Below are 27,392 nucleotides of genomic sequence, written 5' to 3' on the forward strand. Positions count from 1 at the left end.
TGAGGAGACAGAAGCTGCTTTCAGACGTACACTTAACTCCGGACCTTTTCCTGACATTTTCGGAAGGGGCTGTATTTGAGAACACATATCCAAGTCAGTTGCTTTGGACATTCTCCAGAACCTCCTGCCAGCTGTCTATTAAAATATCTGGAAAATATCAGAGCAAATGGGTGTGTTGATGATGCAAAAACAGATAATTAACTAATATATTGCGGGATATTAATGAGGAGCCATACACGTAGCAGACGCCGACGAAAATGTCAAATTGAGAAAACGAGAATCGCGAACGTTTGGACATCACGTCCTGCCTCCTGGATGCTCAACCCAGGCCCCAACCTCTCACCTAAATGATCTGGACATTTTCCTGTTGTGGTAAACACATCTGATCCAAATATGTGAAAGGCAAATCCTTGAAAATACCTGGACCCAATTTTCTATACAACAATAATAGAGAAGAGGAGAGAATGAGAACGGCAATGATTTGCTACACTGGTCCCCAGCCAGTATCAAAACATGTATAACTTTATGTTGCATCTGCATCCAATGAGCTCACTCACATACCACAAAAGTAGGACACGACGAGCATTTTATGGATGTTCACAGATGGAGAGCAGATACTTCAATTACAGCTGTACTCTTATCCATGCTGTCTGTGCTTGGACAAAACTTTATTGGTGACTTAACCTTAGGGTGTCTCCTCAGCTGTATGACACTTAAATTATATTAGAGACCTGTTGTTGAGTATGAATGGTTGAATAAAAATTTGATAACTTAATACAGACCTGATAGTAAAAGTAGGTGATGAATAGGCCTTTAAATTGTAATTTAATATGATATGATTAGATGTGATTTGACAATGCAAAAGAGTGAGGGGCTGAAACCCCTAACCCTAACCCTTCAGGGTTAGTTGGCTTAAATAGTTTAATGAACAATAAATATGTTGAATAAATTGATAATTTATTTAGTTATTTGAATCAAATAATTTCTTAATGCCGAATTTAAATAAAACATGCAATGGAAAATTATTATCATATAATATATACTTCAACCAGCTTGGTATTTATCAGTTCAGTTCTAATTGTCATTTATGTGGCAATATGCAGTGTTATTAAACTAAAACCAAAGCAACCATATTCTAAAACAACATGCTCTTTTATGAAAATTCTAACACAAGGACAACTGTGTGTTTCTTCTAAACCCTTATGGCTGTGATTTCCAATTCTTACCACCAGACAAACATTTCTTAGCCATTAGATTTCACCCGAAATTGTGTCAGTATATTTTTCTAAACCATAAAGTTTATATGTGTATTGTATCTCTGGGAAAAAGGAGAGACTTGGCCCAAGCACTGCTCCCAGCTGTCTGTTTTACACCGTTAAATCCCAATAAGAGTTATAGCCTGGAGGACAGGGTTTATTTGGAAGAGAAATACCAGTAGAAATGGTTTATTTGAATGAAAAATAAATCTAGACGTCTTCTTTAGAGGAGGAGAGTTTTCTTTTGTGACTTAGTGCTTTTCTTGTGCCGAAACCTTTACGTACTGATTGAGTTCATAGCTGTGGAATTGAGTGGCCCATTTTGAAAAAGCCTTGTAGTGAATATTTATGATCCCAATAAATCTTAAACGATAATTGTAATAATAATATAAGAGGATGACATGTAACCAAAAGCCTCGACAAACGCATAAGAAAATGAGGTGAGAGCTGAACCATACAGGTATTTAGGCACCGCCACGCTTCTCTGGCCCTGAACATTTCATAGGTCACACAAAGGTTTAAAACAGTTTCTTATACCATGTTGCTGTCGCTGCCTATCACAGCCAAATAACTCCGGCGTCATACTATCACATTTGGCTACGCTGCACAGAGATGATTCAGACGAGAGTTAGTGGGAACTGACATACCTTGTTGACCCAATTATTACTCACTTCTCTGTTGCCACATACGATGATCGTCAAAGACAACAGGCTTGAATGTGCCAGCGTCATCAGGTGATGGAGATGAACACCGGCTGGCTCTGTGAAGTTGACTATCAAGGAATGTGTCATGAACCGGATGATCAGCAAATCACTGCCAAATGTTCGTGTCAGTCTGTGTGATGAGGGATTTCTGCCAGTACACCCTGCTTTGAACCTCAGCTGACGAGAGGTGGATTACTTTTGACAGCTTTTGGCAAAACTTAATGATTTTGATTTCCTGCTGCAGTGTTTTCATTTAATAAAAGCAGCAGAACCAGAGAGATATTATAGCAATGGCATTCAGTAGTGTTTAGTCCGACGGAAAATAGAAGCACAGAAAGAGATTTTTTGTCATCAGACTTAATTGGGGCTGTGCAATGTGACAATGTATATTGTGCTACAATTGAAAAATATCTCTCATATTAGCTAATGCTTATTTCACTTTAACCCACACTGTTTGTTAATTTGGATGACTTGTTGCGTACACATTCGGGCAGAGAATAAGCTTGAAAACAACTTAAAGAAAGTCACTGTGACACACAACACAGTAAGTGACAAAAGGAGAAGGACTCTTACCAGCTGAGTCAATGCGTAGCTCATACATAAAAAAGGAGCCACTTCTCTTGCATGTATAAGTCTGACACAAATCAGAAAAGTGTAGTTTGCAAATTATTCCAAACAGTGGTCCCCCCAAACCACCTACACAAGAAACATGTCAAATTACAGATGAGAGCCACAACTGTAAAGTCGAGTGCTTAAAACAAATCCCAGACGATTTATATCCTCGAAGGCATGATCCCAATTTACACAGAAAAAATGTATTCAATTTGACAGAATATGTGCTATCTGCTTCTATTGTTATAACAGATTTTGTTCATCTCACTTGACTTTATTTTCTTTCTGTATTTTACTTGTTTACCTTCTTGGAAGCACAGATAAAAAAGTATATCTCTCTCTCGATAATTTATCCTGGTCTCAGATACATAAATATTGGCCGAGGCCATTCAGTACATGTCTTCTCTGTCGGTGCACTTTTAATGGCTTTCTACTACTAAGACATTCGCAGAGAGAGAAACTACAATGCTAGTCATTGGTGTGGAGAAATCTACTGCACCCACAGAAGTGATTTAGCGCAGTGGAATTTACCAAATCGCTCAATCCTGTGAGAGTTTCCTGTTTTAGCCCCGGAGCTGGCCCTTCCACTGGATTAAAGATCAGATGAGACATTTGTCATCTGACCACTGTAACAGTCATCTTGCCTTTGGGTTTTCGTAAAGAACAAAAAAATAAAGCTTGCCTTTTTTTCTTTCACAAAGCATATTTAAAGCAAGATGCTTCCTTAGGCGACTTTTGAGCTACATTAAACACTGTCTTTTGCATGATGTCAAAGACCTTGGCCAAGCCTTGTACAGAAACGATGCTGGCAAAGGTAGCAGATCACTGCTTAGGATATGGGCTACTTTGGTGTTGGGGCTTTGCAATTATCTGTTAGATTATCAGATGATAAAAAGCAAGGAAATTCAAAAGATAAACGGCGAACTAGAAGCCTTTCCCAGTAGAATTAAGCATCGTCTATCCTTTCCAGGCTCAGTTTGGTTAGGGTTTAGAGTAAGGTCTTTGGCAATGAGAGTGGGCTGTCTGAGCTGCTTTTTACACTCCCCTCAAACAGCCAGCCTGTCAATATTTTTCATATCCATCTCCTTTCTATCTTATGAAGGGTCACTGATGTTTCAAACATTCAAATATCCTTGGAGGATGCCTTGCGGCTCCCCACGTCACGTGAAAGTTCTCGGTTTCACTGTGGCGTCGATGCCTTTTCTCATTGGGCTCTATAGTGCTCTGGGGGGAAACACACTACAAAGACATGCAAACACAAAAATTACTGACCTAGGACCCTGCTTAAAGTTTATGAAATGCTGTCAGTGCCCCTTGGTCAGCTTGTGTCATGACCACACAATATCAATGGTTTATTTCCCCGCAAAGGGTTTCTGAAAAAAGATTTTATTCATTCTTTTTTTTTTCACAGTTATTGTCTTTGCTTTGATTCTGAAATCCTGCTCTATAAAAAAGTCTATTTATGTGTAATTGAGTTATGAACCTATTAAAATAATGGATTAATCTAAGAAATAACATTAAAGCGTTTTCCCACTCGCATTAAATAGTCTTAAGCAGAAATAATGTTTAAACAAAGATGAAAAAATAGCCCCATTACGCCTGCTTTTTATCCACTGCTTACTGGAAAGGTTAAAACAAGGTCTACTCGGTAACACTGTTGTAAATCCGTACAGAAAATGAGTAGATATTTCATTAATTTCGATATATTGAACTTAAATAGTTTGCAGCTTTCTGTTTTCATTGTTAGGAGCTGCTTACTTGACAGAGTATAGGTGTAATATAGCTGTTATAAGTATTTGTTTAAGTACACAGACTCTTCAAATTTTATAGAGGACTGTAATCAGTGAGTTTTTATTTCAAAGTCAGGCTACATAAAGAGCCTCTTAGTTTGTGGCCTACCTGTATATTTATTATACAGTAGATACTGTGTGTATCTCTACCTATAGAACCATGAGAACTGCGCCTGTGGGTTCCTGCATGTTGAGAATTATACTGCAGTTTGTTGCCATCTAAACCAGGGGCTGAGGAACCCTTTTCTTTGTAGGACTATTTACATTTTATAACATTTTTTTATTATAATTATATTAATTCAAGAATAATTCTTGTCTTTATAACTTGTGATTGTGATTTGTATCTGAAAGGTACTATACAAATACATTTGCTTACTTTACCTAAACACACGTATGTAACTACTTCTCTAAGCGAGGCGTCTGATGTCAGATGGTAGTGATGATGACGATGATGATGATGCTACATTTTAGCCTAATCAACTTGCTCAAACAAATCGTCAACTTTGGTAGTTCCATGCTTGGCAAAGACAGTTCCTTCTCCCTCGTAACATATCATTGTCTCTGAAAGAAATAGGTGGTCGAGTGAAAGTTTGTGAACCATAACCACAACACCGAAGATCCTTGATTCCATCCAAGCTTATTTATCCTTGCAACATATCCAGTTTAGCATGTTTTTAATGAAAGAAAAAAAATTTAATGATGCTCAAGATTGGACATTTTAATTAGTGGGAGCACATCACTACAAACCAGTTCCAATGGTCAGTCATTATTGTTTGTCCGTTTCTGTAGGTAAGCACTACATAGAGAAGGGACCCCCCCTGAAAGACATGTTGGGATACAATCTGCTGTTATTTTCTGAGAAAAATTAATTGCCATCATAAGACAAATTGTATTTGTTAGGATTTAGTATTTTTTAGTATTTTTTTATTAATCAATTGTTTTGTGGGCAGGGTCAAATTGTTTTGAGGCCTGTATACAACCAGAGCCCCAGATGTTGTCCACATTTGATCAAAACAGATACCAAAGTCATGTTGCCATATTTTGAACTGCACTGAAAAGATGGCTCTCAAGCACTATCTTCCTTTTTTTTTATATTGGAGATCACTCTACAAATGTCCCCTCTCCCGCTCTATCTCTTTTGATTATCCACATGCAAAAACACAAATCCCTCAGGATACAAATTCACTTTCACAGAATAATTACAAGATGCTGGATGCCAGTGTAAACACCACATCAGTGACAGTGACAGTATACATTTGTCATGAGATGAGACAAAAGCAGAATGAATTTGCACTCATGAACGGAATGAGAGAGGAATGTTTTTTTGTGTGTGTTGCTTGCTGACTGTGCTATGGGCGTTTGTTCCAGCCTCACCACAAATGAGCGTTAATGTTTCACACGGGATTTGCTGCAGAATTGAACAAATTTGTATGAGAGCATTTTGTGTTGACAGACTGTCTGTTTTGCCCTCCCCCTTTTCAGTGTGGAAAAACTAGGGACAGTCTCTCTTGCAAATCTTTTTAGTTTAATATTCTGTTTTTTTACCTTCTATTGACGTCGCTAATTGAGCTGCAAGATCAAGTTTAGGGTTGAATAAGGCTTTTTTTTTTTATTGAACTGGATCAGGTTTATAAAGCTAGAATCTTTATTTGTAACACATTGTACTTTAACATCCAGTTTACTTAGTTCGTGTTACAAAGCTACCGAGCTGCTGAACAGCACAAACAGCAGTTTCAATTGTATTCATATTGTCATTGTTAGGAGCTAAGCTACTGGGAGTTCAAACAAACAACAAAATAATAAATATCATGAGAAAGTATTTCAGAACAAGTTTGTGATAAAGGCTTTTCTACATGTTTTTTCAATGTTGCTGCCAGATATATTCTAACCTGGATTGACTTTTAATAATTTTAATAAAGTAATGTAATTAGGACATTTTTTATAATAGAGCATTTTTCCTGAAAATGAATCTCATAAGACTAGGATCACAGAAACAAAACAACCTTAATTGTGAAATCTGGATTATTTTCATTCTCTTTGTTTCACGCTACCTCGTTTGGGTGCTGAGGAAATTGTTTCACCCCCCCTCTCCTCTCTCTGCATTTGTACCCTGACTCACAGCAGTCCTCCCTGGTTTCCCTGGTCCCTTGGTCTGGCCTGGGGCTTTGAGGTTGTGGTCAAGGCCTGGGGGCATGAAGGAGGGAGCGCAGTCATAATGAGAAGGTCCCCTTAACTCCTGCTGCCGAACATGTCCTCGAGCCCCTTTGTCTCGCTCCCTTTCCACATCCATGCCACCCATGTCTGTATGACTGCCTCGTGTATTAGACCCTTAGTTCCTCTTGCTGACTTGCCATTCGTCTCCCTACTTAGTTTTCACCACTTCTTCTTGCCTCTGCCCACCCCTTAGCCTCTGTCCCCCCATTCTTGACTCTGCTCTCCACTAGTGGGGGTCCTCTCCCGGGGGCCTCCCCTCAGCCTCATTTTCCCTGCCCAGCCTGGCCCTCTGTCAATGGGAGGCAGGCAGCCTGACTCCCTAGGAGCAGCAGGAAGCTGCAGCAGCAGGGGTTAGGCCTGTATGGCGCTGCCGGCTGGCTCTGTCAGAAGTCCTGCCAAGCCAAGGATGAGAGACCTTTGCCAGTGCGGTATTGGGGCACAGAATAAAAATATTTTACAGATGTCTGAAGGCAGGCATCAGGAGTCAGCAGAGGCCTGCTCCGATATAGAGGAGAGGTGGCTTTAATGTGCAAATGATATGTGTGTTAATGTATTGGTATGTAGTTATTTATGATGAACTAAATGTACTTAAGTAAGAATGGAGGAGGATTTGGGCTTAATAAAGGTCTCCTCAGGAGGCGAGACACTTCAGGAAGTGGGTGTGGTAAGAGGAGGGAAGTAGACTGGTCTGACTCTGGATTCGCTGGAGAAGGAGTGATGGATTTTTATCGGGTTGCATTTTGGGGGGGAGGAAGAATCCTACGCCACTGCATTGTGAAGACCTGGCTGGGTTCCCAACCAGTTCTGGCTAGACAGTTTAACAGTGAATATTCAACATTGCGCCACTCTGCGGGGCTTGACTGTAAACAGCAGTCAGCAAGCAGCATAGAAGCAAAAGCCTGCGTGACGCTGGGCTTTGGTTGTGAAGCCCACCTAAAAACAACGCATAAGCAGAAAGCACATCTTGAAGTTCTGGTTTTATAAGAAGGCAGATGGCATGGGCTGGTGGTGTCACACTGTAAAAAAACAGAAAACACCAGGATCCCCTGATGAAAGCGGCTCCTGCTTGCTTTGAACAGTGAGTCTGTCATGGTTGGTGTCTGCTGTGTGGCTCCAGGTCAAACTGTGATACGCAACTCCTGGAATTTACGCTTTTTAAGTTTTTCATGTTCAAATCGTCTAACGGGAAAAAACAGAGGGGGAAAAAAACAGGAAGTCTCATTAATATTAATATTGTAATATGTGAAGGAGGCAGGGAAGACCTCTTTGGTTTGGCTGCCTGTTGTGGAGCTTTTTTCTCCCTCTTACTCTCTTTCCCTCGATCTTTCTCTGTAATTTTGATGACTGCTGTTTTCATTTTCTGAATATTGACAGCTCTATTCTCATATAGAAGCCTTTCCTCAGACTCGTATTTCATAGTTTTGGCTTGAATATCGCAAAAATATTATCAACCCTCTGCACTTCTGGTTATGTTAAATGTTGTGTCACACAAGGGCTCTTCAAATCAATGTGTGATTGATTGATCATTGATAAGGGATGCTAGACAGTGATTGGTATTCTCTTTAGACCGATGGTGATGCTTGAGTTGATATGTTCATTGTTGATTAAAGTGCAGATCAGTCTTTATTTATCATTTGGTGTATAACATTGTAATTCTAAGAAATGCTAATGTATTCTCACATGTAAATAACAATTTTGCAAGGTGATGGCTTGTTTTGTTCAACTAACTCTCTTCCCAAAAATGTATGTCAAAGATGTAGCCACAAATCCTGCTTTTTGAGAAGCTTATTCAAAACAATAAATAGATTTTCAAAAATAATTCTAGGTTATAAATAATTGATCAATCAATAACTTTTGGAATGTATTTTTCTACAGTTATGGATTTGTTTTGTGTATTTACCGTTTTTTCAAAGGGATATAAAAGCAAAAACCTTTACCATGCCAGCAGCTCTCATGCATAAGAGGTCAGTGTGATTTTTTTTTTTCTTAAATAGATTGTGTCCTATAATTATTTATAGAGGGAGTTTCTCATTGTTTGTGGCTATTTCTGATGACAGAATGAAGATGTGGCGGAAGTTACTATATTAAAGGAAGGACAAGAGAGAAAATAAGAAAGGAATTGGTTTCATGATGTCTAGAATGGAGTGTGATGGATCTGTGGACAGGGTTAAGAGAGTGGTTAAAACAGCACTCGCTAGAATGAGGTATATAAAAGCGACCGTTTAAAGGGCTGTGGCCCTTATTCCCATCACATTTTGATTATATCCTGTTTTTATTTAGCTGTGGATCTGTACAGCTCCATTTCGAGTTGATATCTAGAATTGAGGCTGATTGATGGAGTTGGTTACAGATGTTGGGTGAATGGAGGACAGAGTCCAGCCTCTATGTGAGGGATGGTGGAACAGGTCTGACATCTCTCCTGGACTGAAAAGGGAAATCCCTGCAGGCACTGAGCAGAGGGGTGCGGGAGGAGGGCGAGAATGGAGGGAGGTGCGACCCCTAAGGGGTAACGTTATTCTCTGATCGTCAGCTCCTTACACTCGCACACATACTGGGGATGCTCTGTCAGCGCGCTGGATGATGCACTCATGCAAAGAAGAATGAGCGCCTGAGGAATAAAATAAACGTTTAACTTCCCGCGTGTGCATTTGTGCGTCTGCCTGTGCATCTTCTCCGTTCACATGCATATTAGTTCATTGGTTTCTCTAACAATTTGTTTCAAAATGTACATTTTCGAGACGTTTGGCATCTTGGCCGAAGTCAGAGCAGTGTGAGCGTTAAACAGCAGTATAAGCTTCTTTTCTCATTTTATCACTCCATTGCTGTGCAGAGAAAACAAATATTACTGTACATAGAATATGTGAAATAGAGAAGTGGTAAGATATAGAAGATTTTTATTTTCTCGAGTACTCATTCCAAAAATGTTGACTGGCTTTTGTATGGTCGCCCTTTTCCTTTATTTTCAGTCCCAAGGTTTTCCTCAAAGGTACACCTACTCGTCAAGACTGAACCATATGTCTAGAAATGAACAATGCTTGCCTGTCTGCACCCCTGATAATAATCATCACATAATGTCTGTTTTTCAAATCCCAAATTCAAAAGTGTAAAACAAAACCTTGAAAAGAACCCTACCTTAGCTGCTATAATTGGCTTTGCTTTGTAGATTAGCATATTTGGTCAGGCTGAATCATCTCTGTGTGATGTGATGTAGGACGGGGTAAATTAGGCTACTGGAATCAACTGACATACTCCTGTTGTTTTTGGTTACATAGATAGGAGTCATCCTATTTGGCAGAATGAAAACAACATGGGTGTATACACACACTCGTATGCAGCATCAGTATTGCATTTGACCTCTGATTGAGTAGCAGTACTCTGGATCTGGTTAGATGATTGTGTGTTCGTGTGTGAGGCAGCCAGCAGGGCCCACCACAGAGGCCACAGCAAGTTGAAACTGATCCAGTGCCAGACCAAAGATTGATTTTTGTGGAGCCATGCTCCCATGGGCTCACTATTTGTGTGTATTCATTATATGCATTCTATTTAAATCCATTTTCATATGTTTGTTTGGGGGTTTGTGTGTGTCACATTTATGTGTTGACCACACTTGATGTTTTGGAATCTCTTTCTTCAGTGTGACACTGTTGAGCTCAGGTTGGTTTAGGTAGAGTCTTGATATTTCCATTACTGACCATGGAGATGCTGAGTGGTTGTGGTCCTCTTTTTCCCACCCCCTTCACAGTCTATGAGAAGGCTTGGGCTCAGTAGAGCCCCAACGTGAGCCCTCACGTTAGCACTCAACTATGTAACAAGACATGCCTGGGAAATGCTCCTCTCACGTTACTAATGATTTGGACATTTCCCGTTAGACAAACTTTGGGGATGACGCAGGGTAACAGTCTCAAACTGTCCAGGGAGGGGGGAGACTGCTTAAAAGGAGTATGAGAAACTCCTGGATTTATGTGGAGGAAAAATAGACTACATTCACCAGATGTTTTTCAATAGTCCTTCATAGATGAGAAAATCATATCACAGGTCTCATTGTCTCAAACAACGCTAGGGCCCTATCTTACATTTGGTCAAAGTATTGACCAAAAGTATTTTTTCTAGTTTCAGAGCAACACAGTTGTCGTTTTTCCTCAAGCACCCACAAACACAGAAAATGCACCTATTTGAGCGCCCATGGTGTGGTCAGGTAAAGTTTTGGCGATCTGAAAATAATTTGACTTTTGACCGATTTGTTGCAGAAGTCAGTGATGCAGCATTTCATTGTTATTTTAAGAGCTAAATAGTCATACACGCCCCTATACGATGGCATGGGCACTACTCATGTATACTGCTTGTTACACACACAGATCTGTTTTCTCTGCAGATGCACTCTTTCTACCTGGCCAATCCACCCTTGTAATAGCATCTGCCATGGTGCCTAAATGGTAAAAGGACTGCATTTATTCAATGCTTTTCTACTAACGACCACTCAAAGCGCTTTACAATAGGAGTCATATTTACTCATTCATGCAGAAGCTGCTCCTGTATATTGATATATCTGTATCAAGTATTTAGATCCCATTCTCACAATGACAATCGAACAATCTTGTTCGACCAATGCACTCACATTGTTAAAATGAGTCCTGAGATGGATCAGAATAAGAATAAGATAAAAGAGTAGCTTTTTTATCTCCTTTTTAAATACACACCGAATTTCTGGAAAAAACAAATGACTAATTGATTCTTGTCTGCAAGGGTCCTTACTATGTTCCGCCAAATTATTTGCTGCTGTATCCCAGGATAGTCGAGTCTCTGTTGCCGTGGGTTGTTTGCTTTTATGAAATTTTCAGTTAACATGGGCCATGTCAAGCTGCCTCCTTTGCAGCCTCATCTCCTCCTCTATAGATATTGCTAGAGGACAAAGAAGGGTAATGTAATTTCAGACGCTGCTTGGAAGATGATGCTCTCATCTGTTGACTCCTGTTAGCATGATCACGAGGTTATAGGCTTCAGAAAACACAGCCATCCTGACGAAGACCAGACTGTCACTGCTGACAGGGCTGTGTAAAACAATCCTTTATTTAGAACAGTGCAAAAATAAATAAAAGTGAACATGCCATTTCCTTATTTTATGTTTTTGTAAAATCCCTTCATTTGTCCCCATTTTGTGTCTTTCTCTTTTTTTTACACTAAACACCCTGGAGCCTTGCAGACAAACAAAGCCCCTGCCCCGTGGTACACAATGTCACATCCGATAAACTCGTTCCAGAGGTGATGAAGCTAATTTAGTGGTCAGTCAGTGACATGGCTAACAAACAAAGTCCTTATTGGTCCCCGAGCACTGAGAGCTCTGCTCTGCTGTGCAATGCTCTGTTTTGCATTGTGAAAGACCCTGAGTCGTTGCTACAGGGCACTAATGCAACCGTAAGCCTTGGGACCTACTCATGCTGTGTTGTGCACATCTGGGTGGGGATATTTTCTTTCAAATGTTTAAATGAACTGATAATGTTATTGATTATAATATAATCATCATTTTTATTTGTATGGCTTTTTTTTAAATAAACTTACAAAGTGCTTCACAAGATAATAAAAGGACGGGACTCGAGTCAAGGAAGAACCCATTAAATGTTGGAGTTGTGTCCGATTTTGCCCCCCCTCCCCCCATATTCTTTAAAGGGCGTGATAGGGCTTCAGGCTTGGCAGAGGTGTGCAGTCTGAGTGCCCTTCTAGTGTCTGTGTAAGTTTTAATTGTCTCTGTGATGATCCACTTCATTTAATGAGGCATTGTCATCCTAAACGTTGAAAACCCTATAACCCTCAAACCATTTACAGTACAACCAGGAGCTGGATGTAAATCCATGATTGGAATGGTCTTAATGCACTGGTTTCATGGGAATCCTCTGATTTCTTTTAATAATTTTTTGTAAAAAGTTCTTGCATCACGTACAGCTAGATGAGCCAGCATGAATTAAGTGTCATTGACGTTCTTTCACGTCTTCAATTTATATGTTTTAACTGGGGTGTGATGTTGAGATGGCATCTTGAAGGGCTGTGAATTTAGCAAGGGTGTGCAAGTGTAGGCCAAACCCCCAGGGTCCCCTCTCCTGCACGCCTGGGGGGGTTCTCTGCTTCACACAGACTGCTCCGTCACTCACTAGGGTTTCCGAGGGATCACACAGCTGTCTTAAATGCAGCTATGTTTTTGCATACTATAGCCACATGATTTTGTCTTTCCTTACACAGTCAGCAATTTGTCATTGTACCCTGTTTATTCTCAGTGACTGACAGTATGAATTGGATTCACCTCGGAAAAGGTGGATTTTTTTAAGGAAAAAAGAGAGCGGGTTGGTCTGGTGTGCAGTCTTTTAATTCTACTGTTACCATGGCTGTCTGTCACTCTTCTTTTATCATTGAAATTGGAGTTTATCTTTTACAAGCTTGAGTAGAATGTTTTTGTTTTTCAAGTGATTATTAGCATCCTGCTTGGCTGCCGTCTCCGGCTGATGAAATGAGCACATCAAACGGTGCCTCTGCACTAACGAAGCGGTTCGGGCTGGCTGGCTGGTTTCTGCCTTTTGCTGTAGGGCACCTGCTGAAGTGACGGGCTGGCAACAAAGGGCCCCTCGCCACAAGAGAGCCATCAGTGCCGAAGTGTATTGGGCAGGACAATAGAGCAGAGAGGTGGCCCGGGCTCTTAGCCACGTGCCAGCTCGTGTCAACAAGACACAGAAGCAACAGAGCACAGAGGAGCAGGGGGGTGGGGAGGAGGTGGGGAGGACAAGTGTGAGGGAGATGGAGAGTGGCTGACACCTGCATGTGCTTGAGTTCTTTTCACAGTGTCGGACATGTTTACTATACATAGTGGCTGAGAATGTAAAATGAAAACTGAGATGGAAGCAGATACAAATGTGCAGGTGGGCGCGCACAGACACACACAGATGAAGACAGAGCAGGGTCCAGTGTAGTTAATGGGTTTACTGGTTCATAAAAAGGCCAGATGATAGTGCAGATGTTTTATAGAAGCTGCAGTAGGTGAAATGTACACACACCAGAGCGGAGCACTGTGCTACTTAATTAGGATTGTTGGGGAATAAATCAATTTGGGCCGCACATGAAGCCCAGGCTATTTGTGCTGTGCTATTTACTTCTGGAGTGAAATAATCATTAGCCTATAAAAATTGGAAAGTGAAAAATGTAAAGGAGGACTATAAATAGTTGGGAAGCAGCATTATGGATCACTGGCCTTGTGTTGTCCCAGCGGACCTGAGTGGTTTTTCTTTGTTTTAATTTCCTTTTATTTTTTATCATTTTGCTGTGCTCTCTTCACAAGGGAGAGGGGGAAGTTATCACACAGACTCACAGGCACATAAACGCGTAATGCACGACACATCATAGATTACATGTTTTCAAGTTGTTTTTCCGGTCTCTTGTTCTACAAACTCTTCATCACAAACTTGATTCACAAGCACATCTGTGCACGTGTGTTGCCCCCTGGTCATTTAGGACTTGAATCATCAGTCAGTCCGACCCCCTTAGTCGACTGAGATTCTTCAAGTTCTGAAAGCTCCTAGCCTTTATGCTGCGGTGTCCAGCTGGGCTGTCTGCTTGGTGAAGATTTGACAGGTACAGGCAGCTGCAGTAATCAGTGAATGGATGAAAATGCATTCAAAAACCAAAATATCCATCCATCAATGATCTATACCACTTATCATTTAAGGTCACCAGGGGTCCTTGAACCAATTCCAGCTGACACTGAGTGAGAGGTGGGGTGCACCCTCGACTGTCAAAAATATGTAGTGATTTATATTTGTCAGTTTATTTTTAAACACAGATATTAAATAACCAATTGTAAGGGAGTCATATGGATTGTGTTTTGCTTATTTAAGACCCAGAGTCACATTCAGCCATTTGAACACACTGTCACAAAGTGTTGTTCTGTATGACTTGGGATCAAACCACCAACCTCCTTATTATTGTTTGACTTGGTCCATCTCCTGAGCCACAGCTGCTCCTAATTTCTCCTTTTACGTTGTAAAATGCAACAGGAGCATCATAATTTGGAATATTGTTGTCTGTGTTCGCTTAAAAAAAATAATAATACAGTTTTGGTCAGACTATAGTTGGAAGAGCCTGAAAAGCTACTCTGGGTTTGATCAGATACATTTATTTGTACATTACACTCATTAACTAGACATTCACACACTATATCCAATCTGAAGAGACCTGGTCATAAATCGAGCCATGTTCTGCTGGTTGAATAATGAATCCTGTTTGATGTCCCTTTTGTTGTTTGGATCCTCTGTCTGACTGTTTGAGATTCTGTTATATTCTCCCAGTGAGCTGCTCCCTGATTAACTGAAGGCTTTTATAGTCACATTTGGGGAAACTGAAAAGTCCAAATGCTTCGACTCGTCGTGTTTTTGGCTGCCTCCGCAAAGCACATTTTCAAAGCCTTCCCCTTTATCTCCATGTTGTGTTTTTTTTTTCTTCTCTTAGATTGAGAGACAATAGTTTCCTCTCCTCATTTTCTATTCCATCAAGTCTTGGACCGTCTTACTCAAAGTCCTCAAAGACTGGCGCACACGCTGAGGTGTAATTGCTACCCTCTCGCTCCGCGACTCTCTCTCGGTTCTCGGTCCAACGAACACGAGTGCTCGCACATTTGAGCTAATGATTTTGAATAGTGATTAAAATGAATTGGAGAGCGAGCCGCGTCTGTAGTATCTGGACCCCTCCATCATTAGTGGCTCTCTCTTTCTCTGTTCCTCTCTTTCCGTTTCTGTGTCATCAGTGTTAGTCGAGCAGGGGTTTCAGACGAGGCCTGGGGTGGCCTTTCATGAGCAGAGACTCAAAGATTTCTGCACTTCTTGTAATCATGGACAGCACTCTTATGGCACTTTCACTGTCATCTTCTGCCGTCTCAAAGGTGTCTTTGATTCCCTCACATCCTACACCCGGGCCGGATAGTGTCGCATTATATTTTTCCGCTCTCCTTTTTAAATACCCCCGCAAACCCCTCTCGTCACCCCCGTATCTTGCCCCTCTCTCCTTTCTCTCCTCCTTAGACCCAAGTTCATCAGACTGTTTTCACATTTATCGTCCTCAATCGAGAGCTGATTTTGCACTCTTCTATTTGGGACCGCTTAATTCCAGGACCCTTCCCCTTCACTTCCCCATACACCCCCACGCCCCCCTCTCACTTTGCTTGATCCACCTTTTTTTTCATAATCGGCTGCCGCTCTTTGTTTTTCCTCTTCTCCGGTTCTAAATGAATAATGCAGTAGGGAGGAAATGGGGATTAAAGAGGCGCTAAAGCCAGTGCCAACTTCTGTGGTGCGCAGCTCCACACCGTCTCTCACACGACCAGGAGCACATCAGGGCTAACAAGCTTCTTTTTTTCTCTCTCCTGGCGTTTTTCTCGGCTCTGCATCTGTCTCACTCTGTCCTACCTCATCCCTGCTGTGCCCTACTCCCACTCAGTTTTGCCACAGATGATTGAAGATATGCTCTTTCATATCAAAGTTGGACGCCTTGTTGTCCACTGTGTCTGCGAAAAAGCCAACTTGTACATACTTTTCCAGAATGTCTTTTTGAGGCTCAGAAAAGCTCATCACCATAGTCATTTGAGAAATAATAAGATGAAAAATTCTGCACAATAATAAGATTTATTATAATAATTAATCCACTAATAAATGAACACAGGTTGAACTTGCTTTTCTCAATGAATAGACCATGAAACCTATGAGGTCGCATATCTCTTATGGAATCTTATAGTTTTCATTAATCCAAAAATGTATTATCCCTTTAAAAAAAATCTTTGTCATCATCCTCTACATACATGGCACTTCTTTTGCTTCCCAAGAATATTTTCCCAGGTTCACATCCTTCTGAATATCCTGTTGTATTCTCACACTGTCTCACTCAGATATTTTCCAAACTTTTTACTAGGGAGCCTGAAAATGTCTGGTGCAACTGTCTCGGACATTTGCCTTCTCCCGTAGATCAGAGCGCACGTCTGAAAGCAGCTTTTATGTTGAGTAGGAAACAAAAGCTTTTGCACAACACAGTGGTTAATTGATCCGGTGTCACAGGCAAATAAAAAAAACACAGATTAGATGAGTTTGATAGAATTTAAATGAGGACTGGGGACATGCAAATCCTGTCATTTGCTGAAGGAGGAAGACGAACGCTGTTCACAGAAAATTGCTGAATAGCTTTGTTAATGTCTTTGTCTTTCCTCCTCCTGCTCTGCCTCACTCTGTTCCTCCCTTCCCTCGTCCATCATATCATATTCTTGTTGTGATTGGGCCTGCTGTGACAATGTCGGGTTATAATTTCACAAAAAAACATTGTTTACACTGAGTGGTGGTGGTCTGGGTGGCAGAAAAACAGCCATCAGTCTGTCTGGAAGATAAATTAGGTTCTTGCTTATCGCTTCTTAATATAATGTAGATCTCCCCAGTATTCATCTGCTAAATTATTTTATATTCACACCTGCCAGCCTACAACGGAAGAATATTCCTGGATCATTTGTTTGAACCGTTATTGTTTTAAAGTTTAACAATATAATTGTATGACATTAGATACGAGACTTCACAGCAGCGAGATAACTCCTTACTGGTAAAAAATGAAAAAAATTTTTAGGAACACTACTTGTATATTGCGCATTAACATATTTAGGCTACATGATTCTCGACCGCATACCAAACATGAGTTTATCCTGGTGTAAACAGCAGCTGTCTTAAACCAAATCTCTATACTAGTCTCTGACAGGCATCTATGAATAGTTAGGGGATTTAGGCTTTAGCTGCTGCTGCTCTGCTGCTGCCAAAATCCCAGTCAGGCCAGACACCATATTCTCATAGGCAGACTGGTACCTTGAGTTTCCACTTCTCTTTTTGTCAGCCAAATCTTTTAGAAGTCAAAAATTCCTTTCCTGTGATGACAACAGGACCTTTGGGGGTTGATGAGAGAAACGTTGCAGTGGGGGAGTGGAAAGAGTGATTCAGGGAGATTCACGGTTAATATGGTGAAGGTTTTAGTCTGACTTTGCCTCGCTGACTCCCCTTGATTGAGTTAGCTTCGTTAATTGTGCTCTTCCTCGCCGTGCGTTAATCTAACATGGCAGTCTTAATTGATCTCGTTAATGTGGGACGTGGGAGGCAAAAGACCGTCAGGGACCTCGGATGCCTCCTGGTTATTTTGACATGTCGACAGTCAGAAACAATAGAGGGTGAGGGAGAGGAGTGAGGGTGCCAGCCCCAATCTAACGAAACACAAGGCTGAAGTGCAGAGAGTCACGGCAGGAGGCAGGAACGCTGGCTGGTTTGATAACATGCAAGTCCCCCATGACCACAAAATCATAATAACCATGTTGGTCAGCCAACCAGTTAGGCGTTGACTTATAAGTCCTTTTTCACCTGGTATTAAGTTCTCCATGCATATCTTATTAGTCATATGAAAGGCTGGAGTGCAAAATTCTTTATGTGGCTGAAGTTTTCACTCATTTTATTCCAGGATTAAGATATTTTTTGCTTGTACAATTGTCAACCAATTTAACTTAATCAATTTGAAAGTTTTTTTATCAGTCTTCATTTAATTTGATTATAATAATACATATTTGATCATAATTTACACAACAATCATCTCATCGCTGTGGTCTAAAATATCATAATGGAGCCCTCAGCATGTTTTAATCAGACTCTTGTTAATCTTGCTAATTCAAGAACATCATGTCATTGGCTTTTATTTGAGATTTTTGAGGTGTCCACTATAGAATCATTTATCTAATCAATATGTAAATCACCTTGCACACATCTGCAAAACCAATTTTCCTGACGCTAGCTTTCATCCTTAATTCATTAAGCTGCCAACCACTCATTTAACATGTGAAGATAAACATGCTTAAAAAATTACTTAACAGGCAACACCTTCATTAACGTGACAAAAATCCACATTAACGGGATCATGCTCAAAATGTGATGATGATTATATAGAGATTAGAGCAGATTACTGAACCCCAGATCTTTCATTGTATGTGACTGGAACCTTTATCTATAGGAAATTTAAGTTTTCAACCCATTTGTCTACTTATTAAGGGTTTGCATGGGTACAACATATACTGCGATTATAGGGAGTGTGATTAATTTCAGTCTTAGTGGTTTTCTGCCTGTGTAAACACTGACCTTCACATAATGGTACATTTCTCTGGTTGGGTTTCTAAAAAGTACTGTTTTCTTATCTTTTATTATATATTATTTTATTGCTCCGTCAAAAAGCTTGTGTGGAATCACTGTTATGGTGCATTGTAGGTAGCCTAAATTTAAGGCAGACTACCTAGTACCATTCAGTGTTTAGGCCTTATAGTGGTTTTCAAGGAAACAGCCAAAAATCTATCAACATGAATATGTTGTTTATTCAGCCTAACCAGAGTTAGACCTTTATGAAAGCTGTGGCATTATTTGGCTTTCAAAAGTTGTTTTACTTTAGAGAGTTTATTAGGTAAAAAATGGGAAGCAAAAAAGATCCTCAGGACCGGACATTTTACAGTGTTTGCCTCTGCTGCCTCCAGCAGTGGTTGCTTTTAAGGCCGTGTTATTTGTAAACCCTTTTCAGATCTGAATTGATTTAAACTTGTTTGAAACAAGCTTTTAATGTAAATTTCAGGAAATAATATGCCTAATATAGCCAATATAATCCCAGGAGAGACAGCGCTCTGCAAACACTTATTTTCCTGATCTTCAAAGCTCACACCAAGGCCAGTGAACGCCCGGAAAGAATAGCTGAACTAATCTAAAATAAACATCCACAGTATTGGCACAATTGTTGCCTGCTCATGTGGACATTTACATTCTTCTTACATGCACATGAAAGCGCTCAATACACACAAACAAGCTCTAACAATGCTGTGAATTTATTTATTTACTCAGTGCTGGTGTCTAATTAGCATTATTAACCTTTAGTGAATGGGACTGACAGGAGGGACACAGCTCTTCTCCAGTGCGGTAACTTCCACAATGACATGCTTGAGTTTTAAAACTCATCACTTCTGTTATGTTTAAGCATGGCCTGCCAACTAATACAGAGAATTTTGGAAACGCTACTGGCACTATTTTAGTTTGAATACTCTGAGGCTGCCTGGTAGTTTGGACAGGCAGCCACCGAGGCATTTGGAAACAATGACGCAGTCACCCACATTCACTTCCTGACTGGGCCTTATCATTCACAACTCAACTACCAGCTGTAAATGCTAAGACTTACTGTCGATGAACAGCAACCGTTACACAAAAGCACACGCACACAGATATGTTCTCCTCTGCCTCTTTTTGGTATGTTAAAAATACTTTTTCCGTAGTCTTACCCTAACGTCTGACACAAATAGCAGCTTTCTCCCTATTGAGGGTGTGGCTTTTGTCCCCAAATGGACAAGCCATCCCCAAGTAACTGGTTCCTAGAGTGAAATTTGTACTCAAAGATGACAGAAACACCCTCAGACAAACATTCACACTCTCAAATATCACATCAAAAGTGTGAATATATCTCAATAGCATAATTTTGAATGTTGAATACATGCAAACACCTCACCTCACATACGCGTTTCCTTGAGGATGACACACTGCATTGTATCCTGTGTAAATTATGGATAAATCGGTGTTAATTTTTCGGCTATGCAACCACATTCTGTGAGTTAGTGTGCACTGGCAATGATCCCAGAGCATCTGCCAGAATCCGAGTTCTTCCCGTACATGAGTTGAGAGCAGATTCTAAAATCCTAAGCTAATTGCACGTGTGAAAATCATTTTTTCATCATACTTCTCTTAAAGATTTGTGTAAATTATTCATTCAGGTAACATATTATGCCACTGTCTGTTTTAAGTGAGTTCATAAGCCTTGAAACGGCTGGTGGAGTATCTTATGCAATTAGTTTGCTTCGAGGCTACAAGCCAGAACATGCATGTATATAGCTTCATGGCATACACCCACACCCAACACATTTACCTTTGTGTAGACTGTGTTTTCTCAGTAAAGCTAGAATGAAGCGGAAGTGACTGAATGCTGGATTAACCAATAATTCCAAGGAAGAATCTATGACAGAATTCCAACGAAAAACAGAGTAGCATTGTCTCGACTTCATTCAGAATGATATTGCTGCCTGTCGTAGTTGCGCCATGCTGCAACTTGAGAAGGACCCAGAGAATGAGTGTCAATCCACAGGCGTGACGTGGGATCCAGTTTGGCTGAAACAGGACACTGTGGCAGCAACCAGCACTCAATAGTTAGCTGCTGAATAACAACAACGAACATTGGCCTAGTTGATTAGGGTCATTAGTACTAGTGAAAGGTTTTTAAAAAAAATATTTTTAAGGGAATGACTGCTGGGGTGGATAATGGTCGTTTCTGTTTCTTAGAGGTGTAAAGGATCAAGCTCCTGACACCATGGATATGGATACGCAGCCACAAGGACAGCAAGCAGCAGTGCCAGTCTTCCAACCCCAGGTAACCCCACACACGGACACACACGTGGAGATGAGACAAACTAGCCCCATGAATTAAGATGACAAATAAAGTAAAATGAATTCATTTAAGATTCAATTGAGGCAATGCTACCATACTAAAATCAGAAATACTTCTATAAAAGATTTTATCTATTTTGAATATCCTTGTAACTAAGGGTTTATTTTACACAATGTGTGATTTTCGTGAACAAGGAATTGTGGAATGAATCGTTTTTTTTCTGTAGATTAATTTATGAGGGAAAGTGTTCAATAATTTATGATGATATATCCCTTCATCCATTCATTGCCAGCATAGTTTCCCACCTCTTTCACATTTTGAACTGTAAATATCCTTGCCCCCTCGTTTTGCCTGCGTCAATCAAGATGTGCCTTACAGTCCAAACATCCTGCAGACCACTGTGTGTGAGACAGACAGCAGTGGATGAATGTTGAGTTGTTTTATTGATCAGAGCTGTGGAAGCTGGCAGAGCCTGGCCTCCCTACATGCCTCTCTTGGTTCAATACAGCTCAGGTTTCTGTGCAGCTCTGGTCATTGTTGGATTTTAATACCGCCCTCCAACATCAGGCCCATTGATTTCTTTCCAGAAGGATGTTTTTGCCTCCATAACTATTGAATAGACTTTAAACAAAGAGGATCATCCATATGCCCCAGAGTAATTTTTTTTCAGAAAGAAACAACACTAAAAATAGGCCGGTGCTCTCAGTAGTTGTTTTTCTTGCGTATGCAAGGGCGCTGCAACATTAACACTGGAATCGCCAAGGGGTTTAATTTATTTTAAGATTTGTAATTGGAAAATTAAGGATAATTGGGTTGTGCACAGAAGAAAGTCAGATAAAAGCTCTAATGATTAATTTGACTCAGGCAACAGCCCTCCATGCTTACACACACAGGCACTACATCTTCTGTGGAACTCTCAGCAGTTGATTATGTATTATTGTTCAGGCTTAATGATTTCTCTCTTCTCTCTGTTTTTCCGATCTATTTCTAGCAGTTTACGTCAGTTTTATTTCCAGGCCTACTTTTTTTTATTGAATGCACAGTGAACTTTCTGTGTGGCATCCTGTTTTTTTACTCTGACAGAACATGTCTGAACTGATATCCCATTTAGTGGGAGCTGGAGAGAGAGAGTCAGTTAGTATATGTAGATGGCTGTCTAGCCAGGAACCAGATGGGTGCCTTTCAACAAGTCCTCTATCTGTTTCACACTTTCCAAAGGTTCAGTCTGTTTTGCAGCGCAGGAGAAAAAAATCCACCAGCCTCCTGGAGAATCTGAATTGTATGTGCAATAAAGGAAAATCTGTATTGCTTGCAATATCATTTCTCTTGGTCCCGAAGGTATGATGCATATGCATTAGGTAAACCAGATGAGCTGGAAAGGTGTGCATTTTTAATGCCGCATTTGCTCTTTGAGTGAGTGGGAGGGTTGGCAAGGAGGCCCCCCTCAGATCAGATTTTGATCGTCACTGCAGAGTTTGACAGACACAGATCTGTCGGTAAGCGCTGGGACAAGGCGGAGCAGTTGTGGAGCAGATTGAGGGGAGAGGAACGAGAAGCACCTTTGGGGTGAATCCTGCTGGTTTAACTGCCTGGCTGGCTCACTGGCTGACTGGCTGAGGATGAATATTGCATGGTGCTGTGCTCAAGGGGGCTGGTGACTGCTGCAGAGGGTGGGAGAGAGCCCCCCTGCTTGCCAGTTGCTGTTTCTGCCTGTATCCCTCCCTGTCTGTCTTGGAGACTACATCCACAGTAGTCCCACTAATTCGGTAAACACTTTGTATGTATGAAAAAAAATTTTGTCCACACTACATCATACAGAGGTCCCTGTCCTTACTAAAACATTAAGAAAATGAAAGACACAATTCCAATTGGACGACGCTATGCCTTCTTTCACATGGCACAGGTGCTAGCAGGAAATTTGCATGAAGGAATCATGGAGGAGTGTGAATGGGACACAGTGGGGGGTATTTCCAAACATGAGAAGGTTCTCTGACCAACCGAGACAAAATGAGGATCTCTTACCTACTGACACGGACCAAAACACTTGGCAGACTATGTCGCAGACCAGTCACCGCAACCGTCTCAAACATCGCAATCCTCTTTCATATCTAAAGAAGAATCGTGACAAACTGCAACGAGAGAGTCAACAAAAGTACATTTGTGGATTCTTCCAGTGTCTCATCACATGTTAAAGATTTACCAAGGTGGATATAACAATTGCTGCTCAAGATCCGACAATAATAAAGAAATGATATGTATCGTGGACTGGATTACGATATGGCCTCAATACGGATATGAGATTATCGGCAGCTCAACATCACATCAATGTCAACACATGTTCTGTGTGATTGGGCATATTAACATTTGAATCAGTGATCTCAGGCGTCCTGGTGGCCAAGGGGGGAAGGCGCCATTGATGATACACAACATCCCCGGTTCATGTCTGGTCTGGGATCATTTTCACTTCTGATATTTTTCTATGATTGTATATCTAATTTTTTCCAACCAAACCAAAGGATGTGACCACAGTGTTCAGGTTTATTCCAGCAGACGTTTTTAATGCTCAGTGTGCACCGATCGAAAGATGTATTTTTGGTGGGGGTTTTTTCCCCGAGTTTAGCCAGCTCAGTGTGGACGTGCCCTGAGTTTCTCTCTCCCTCTCTGTTTCTGCATCCCCCCTCTGTCTCTCTCCATGGGAGACAGCACCTCTCTGCCGCCGCTGGCCTTTCTGTGGCAGCCGTTGGCACTGCTGGGCTGTCACATCACACCCTCTTCCCTCTGCTGCTTGTCTTCCCCCCTCTCACCCTCTTTCCCTCTCCCTGTCTCCTGCATTCCCTTTTCCACTCACCATGTGTCCTGTCAGCTGTTTGGCAATGGTGTCATTATCGGGCAGCCTGTATCACACTTCCTCCGACGAGCGGTCTGTCTGCTCTCCCTGTCTCTCGCTCTCCTTCTCTCTACCCCCTCTCTCTCTCTCTTTCTCTCTCTTTCAATCCCCCTGCTAGTGAGTTGCCCATGGCGGTTGTGTGTCACCTTTATACCCAAGACATGCTGTCCCTTAAAGACTTTTCCCATAATTCCTTGCACGGCTGCCACCTAATTTCCATCCCCTGCAGCTTGTCTCCATCACCAACCAGAATGATGTGAGTGAAAAGAGGGAGCACAGCACATTGTACAGGGCAGAAATGTGAGGTGAGAAAGAGATGAAGAAACTATGCAACACCAAAATCCTAATTTAGAAAGAGACTGTAAGAATCAATGCTCCTTAAAGTAATTGCTTCTTCTTCTCAACCTCTACTTGTAGTAAAGGCCTGGAGTAAATTATCAATTCTGATAACTGATGTTTTATTTAAGATTTTTATAGTGATCTTAGACTTTTTTTTAAAGATTTTATATTATTCGCAGATTTCAGCTCCAGCTGTGGATAAAAGTTGAGTAAAGTGATTAATTAATTCCAGGTAAATATTCAGCTTTGTTTGAAATCTTCTGGAGAATTATTTTAAATGACTTGAGTAGGAGGCTTTTCCTGACCTGCCTTATTATTTCTTTTGTTCTTTTAGATTTTTCATGAACATCCCATGAATGAATAAAACATTTAGCCTTGGCAGCATTTGTGTGATGCTTAACTCATTCAGATAAACATGATACACATGACCTGTTCTTCTGAAAGGTCTGTGATATCCTCATCCTTTAGCTCAACCTTCTTATTCAACATGCACCTGAAAGTCATGTTAAGATATTTTTTTCTGTATAGCCCTAGCAATTTTGCTAAGACACTGACCCTGTGTCCTTCAGGGTCATTCCCCTGTGACTTCCTGTGTGTGTGGGTGTGTGTTTGTCAGGGCTTTGTGTTTCAGCTGGGAGCTTCTGATTGTGTGACACCCGTGTGCGGCAGATGAGACGGCCTGTCAGTCAGCTGCGGCCTGGCTGCCCTTTGAAGGCCAGGCCAGGGGGCGAAGAGGTGCCGCAAATGGCCTGTGAAGTTTACATACACTGCCCACTGCTAAACAGATTAGCTCTAATGAAGTGTCTAATGCCGGGGCTGCTGGCTGACATAATCCTGCCTGGCAGCCCGGCCCCTTGGCTGCCAAAAAAGCTGCCCTCCCTCCAGCCCTCTCTTCCACCCTCGCATGGCCTCTGCTGCCACCCAGGGCGACTCCACACGGGGAGGTGCCCACTGTTAATCATGCCGGACAGTGTGCGATCTGACATGCAAATGTAGGTCATTGCATATGTAAATGTGTGATTACGGGGCTGGCATGCCAGGACACATTAGCGAGACTGTGCTCTCAGCAGGCGGTTGTCACAGCGCTTTAGAGGTTCATGCTAACATTTGTCAAGCTACCACGCAGCGAATGAAAGCAATGCCCCCTTGTCCTCTCTCTCTTACTCATTCTCTCTCTTCCTTTACTCATTCTCTCTCTCTCTCGCTCTCTCTCTCTCTCTCTCTCTCTCTCTCTCTCTCTCTCTCTCTCTCTCTCTCTCTCTCCTTCCCTTCCTCAAAATGTTCATCCTTCTTCGTTAGTCATTATTAAGCATAATTTAGCCAAGTTTAAAGCATGACACGCCCCTTGTAGATTTTTGTATTGGTATGCATTTAACATAAATTAAATACAAGTTAAATTTATTTTGAAATCCCCACTGGAACTATGATAGTGTTGTGAAAGCATTCAGTGGTTATTACCAAAGAGACACAACCGTTCTTTTGAGCGATGGTAATATTAAACAGTGGGCTGTGGAGCGGAGTGTCATGCTCGCTGTCAGACTGACTCTCAGACAGCTTTGGATGATGGTGGTGTCATGCTGAAAAATGCACACACCTCAGCAGTGTTAATTGGACAGGGCATCTCATTGGCTCACACCTCTTCCGTTGGCTGTCAAACATAAAACAATGACGTGCTTAAATTGGTTATTTACCCAACCCCGCACCCACCCACCCCCCAACCCCAGCCTTGGATGAACAATCCTTGGAATCATTCATTATGAATCTATGAATCAGTTCCCAACACCTCACATGCAAGAAATTATAGATTTTCTTGATTCAACATGATTCAACATTATTTTGGTAGCTGCTTTAAAAAATGTCAGACATTTTGCAGACTAGAGTTTAATTTGATTGACTGAGAAAATATTGTGAGAATTATTAGTGAAAATAAATTTGTCATTAGTTACCAAACTCTAGTTTAGTTCAAAGATCATTAATTCTTCAATGAATTTGACCTGGTCTTCCTTGGTAGTGAGTTGGCAGCTGAAGGAATCCTGTACAGCCTCTAGTCTTTTCATGGTAACTTTGTCAAACAGTGGCACACAAGTGAAGCAAACAAGTGTGATGACACTCCTTCTTCGTGTGTTTTGGTGGTTGGGAGACTTCATTTTTGACCTTCTCCCCTCTCCTAGTCTTCCTTCTGTCTGTCCTAAGTCGCCTGCCCCAGAGCGGCTCCCACAGCTACGTTGGCAGAAGCACTGGTGACATGTGGCATTCTGATATCTGTCACCTTCTGTTTGCTCCCGCCAACGCCTTGTACAAGTTTAACAAAAGGCTGGAAAGGTCATGCAGACTGCTCTGTGCTTTTGTTCCTCTCACATCATATCCAAGGGGCTCATTCTGGTTTATTAGTGTGTGTTAGTGTGTGTGTGTGTGTGCAAAAAATAAATCTAGATTTTGAGTGTTAATTTGTAATCAAACAGTTGGTGCCAACATGTCTGGTGTCCTACTGCATGCCTTAAGGTTATTGCTGGCTTGCCTCATGTAAGTAACACTTTTGAATTGATAGTTTATTAAATAATAGAAATTCTGTTGTTTCCTGGATCTCTGGGCTTTTAGTGAGGTGATGTGTTGCTACAGTTAAAATTGTGCAGATTCCTCAGGACCTTTCATAGCATGACACATCAGCAAGATGCCAGTCAAATCATCAGAAGCCTTCAGCAGCCTCTCAGCAAAACATACCACAGAGGCTGGGCCTCTCCAGTTTTACCCACAGCCTTCAGCTATCATTCTTTTCCTCTTCCAGTAATGTTGAGAAGTTATTCCACGAGCCATGTCGCTTATCCTGTCAGTGTCGCGGGGGGGGAACCAATCTCAGATGACTTTGCGTGAGAGGCGGGGCACAAACAGGACAGGTCGCGAGACACAACCATTCACACCCACAGGCGGGCAGGTTTTCACTCCCACATTTTACAAACATGCATGTCTTGGAACTGTAGAAGGACATGGTAGCAATTCGACTATCCTAACTTTTTCCGCAGATTTGATCACTCAGTCATGATTGGACCAAAAAATTCCTGAAACATGGAGTAAGGTTTAGTTGATAAAA

General features: G+C 41.3%; 1 protein-coding gene across 2 annotated transcripts in view; it reads left to right on the forward strand.

Moving 5' to 3' along the window:
* The window catches only part of nek7 (NIMA-related kinase 7), a 59,254-nt gene that overhangs the window by 1,470 nt on the left and 30,392 nt on the right, over positions 1 to 27,392 (forward strand). For both annotated transcript variants that reach the window (XM_053430050.1, XM_053430051.1), the window contains exon 2: positions 20,973 to 21,060. In XM_053430050.1, the coding sequence (XP_053286025.1) occupies positions 21,001 to 21,060 (60 nt within the window). In that variant the 5' untranslated portion in view covers positions 20,973 to 21,000. The remainder of the gene's footprint in view (positions 1 to 20,972; positions 21,061 to 27,392) is intronic.

The sequence above is a fragment of the Pleuronectes platessa genome, chromosome 9 (genome assembly GCF_947347685.1).
Source record: "Pleuronectes platessa chromosome 9, fPlePla1.1, whole genome shotgun sequence".
Lineage (NCBI taxonomy): Eukaryota > Metazoa > Chordata > Actinopteri > Pleuronectiformes > Pleuronectidae > Pleuronectes > Pleuronectes platessa.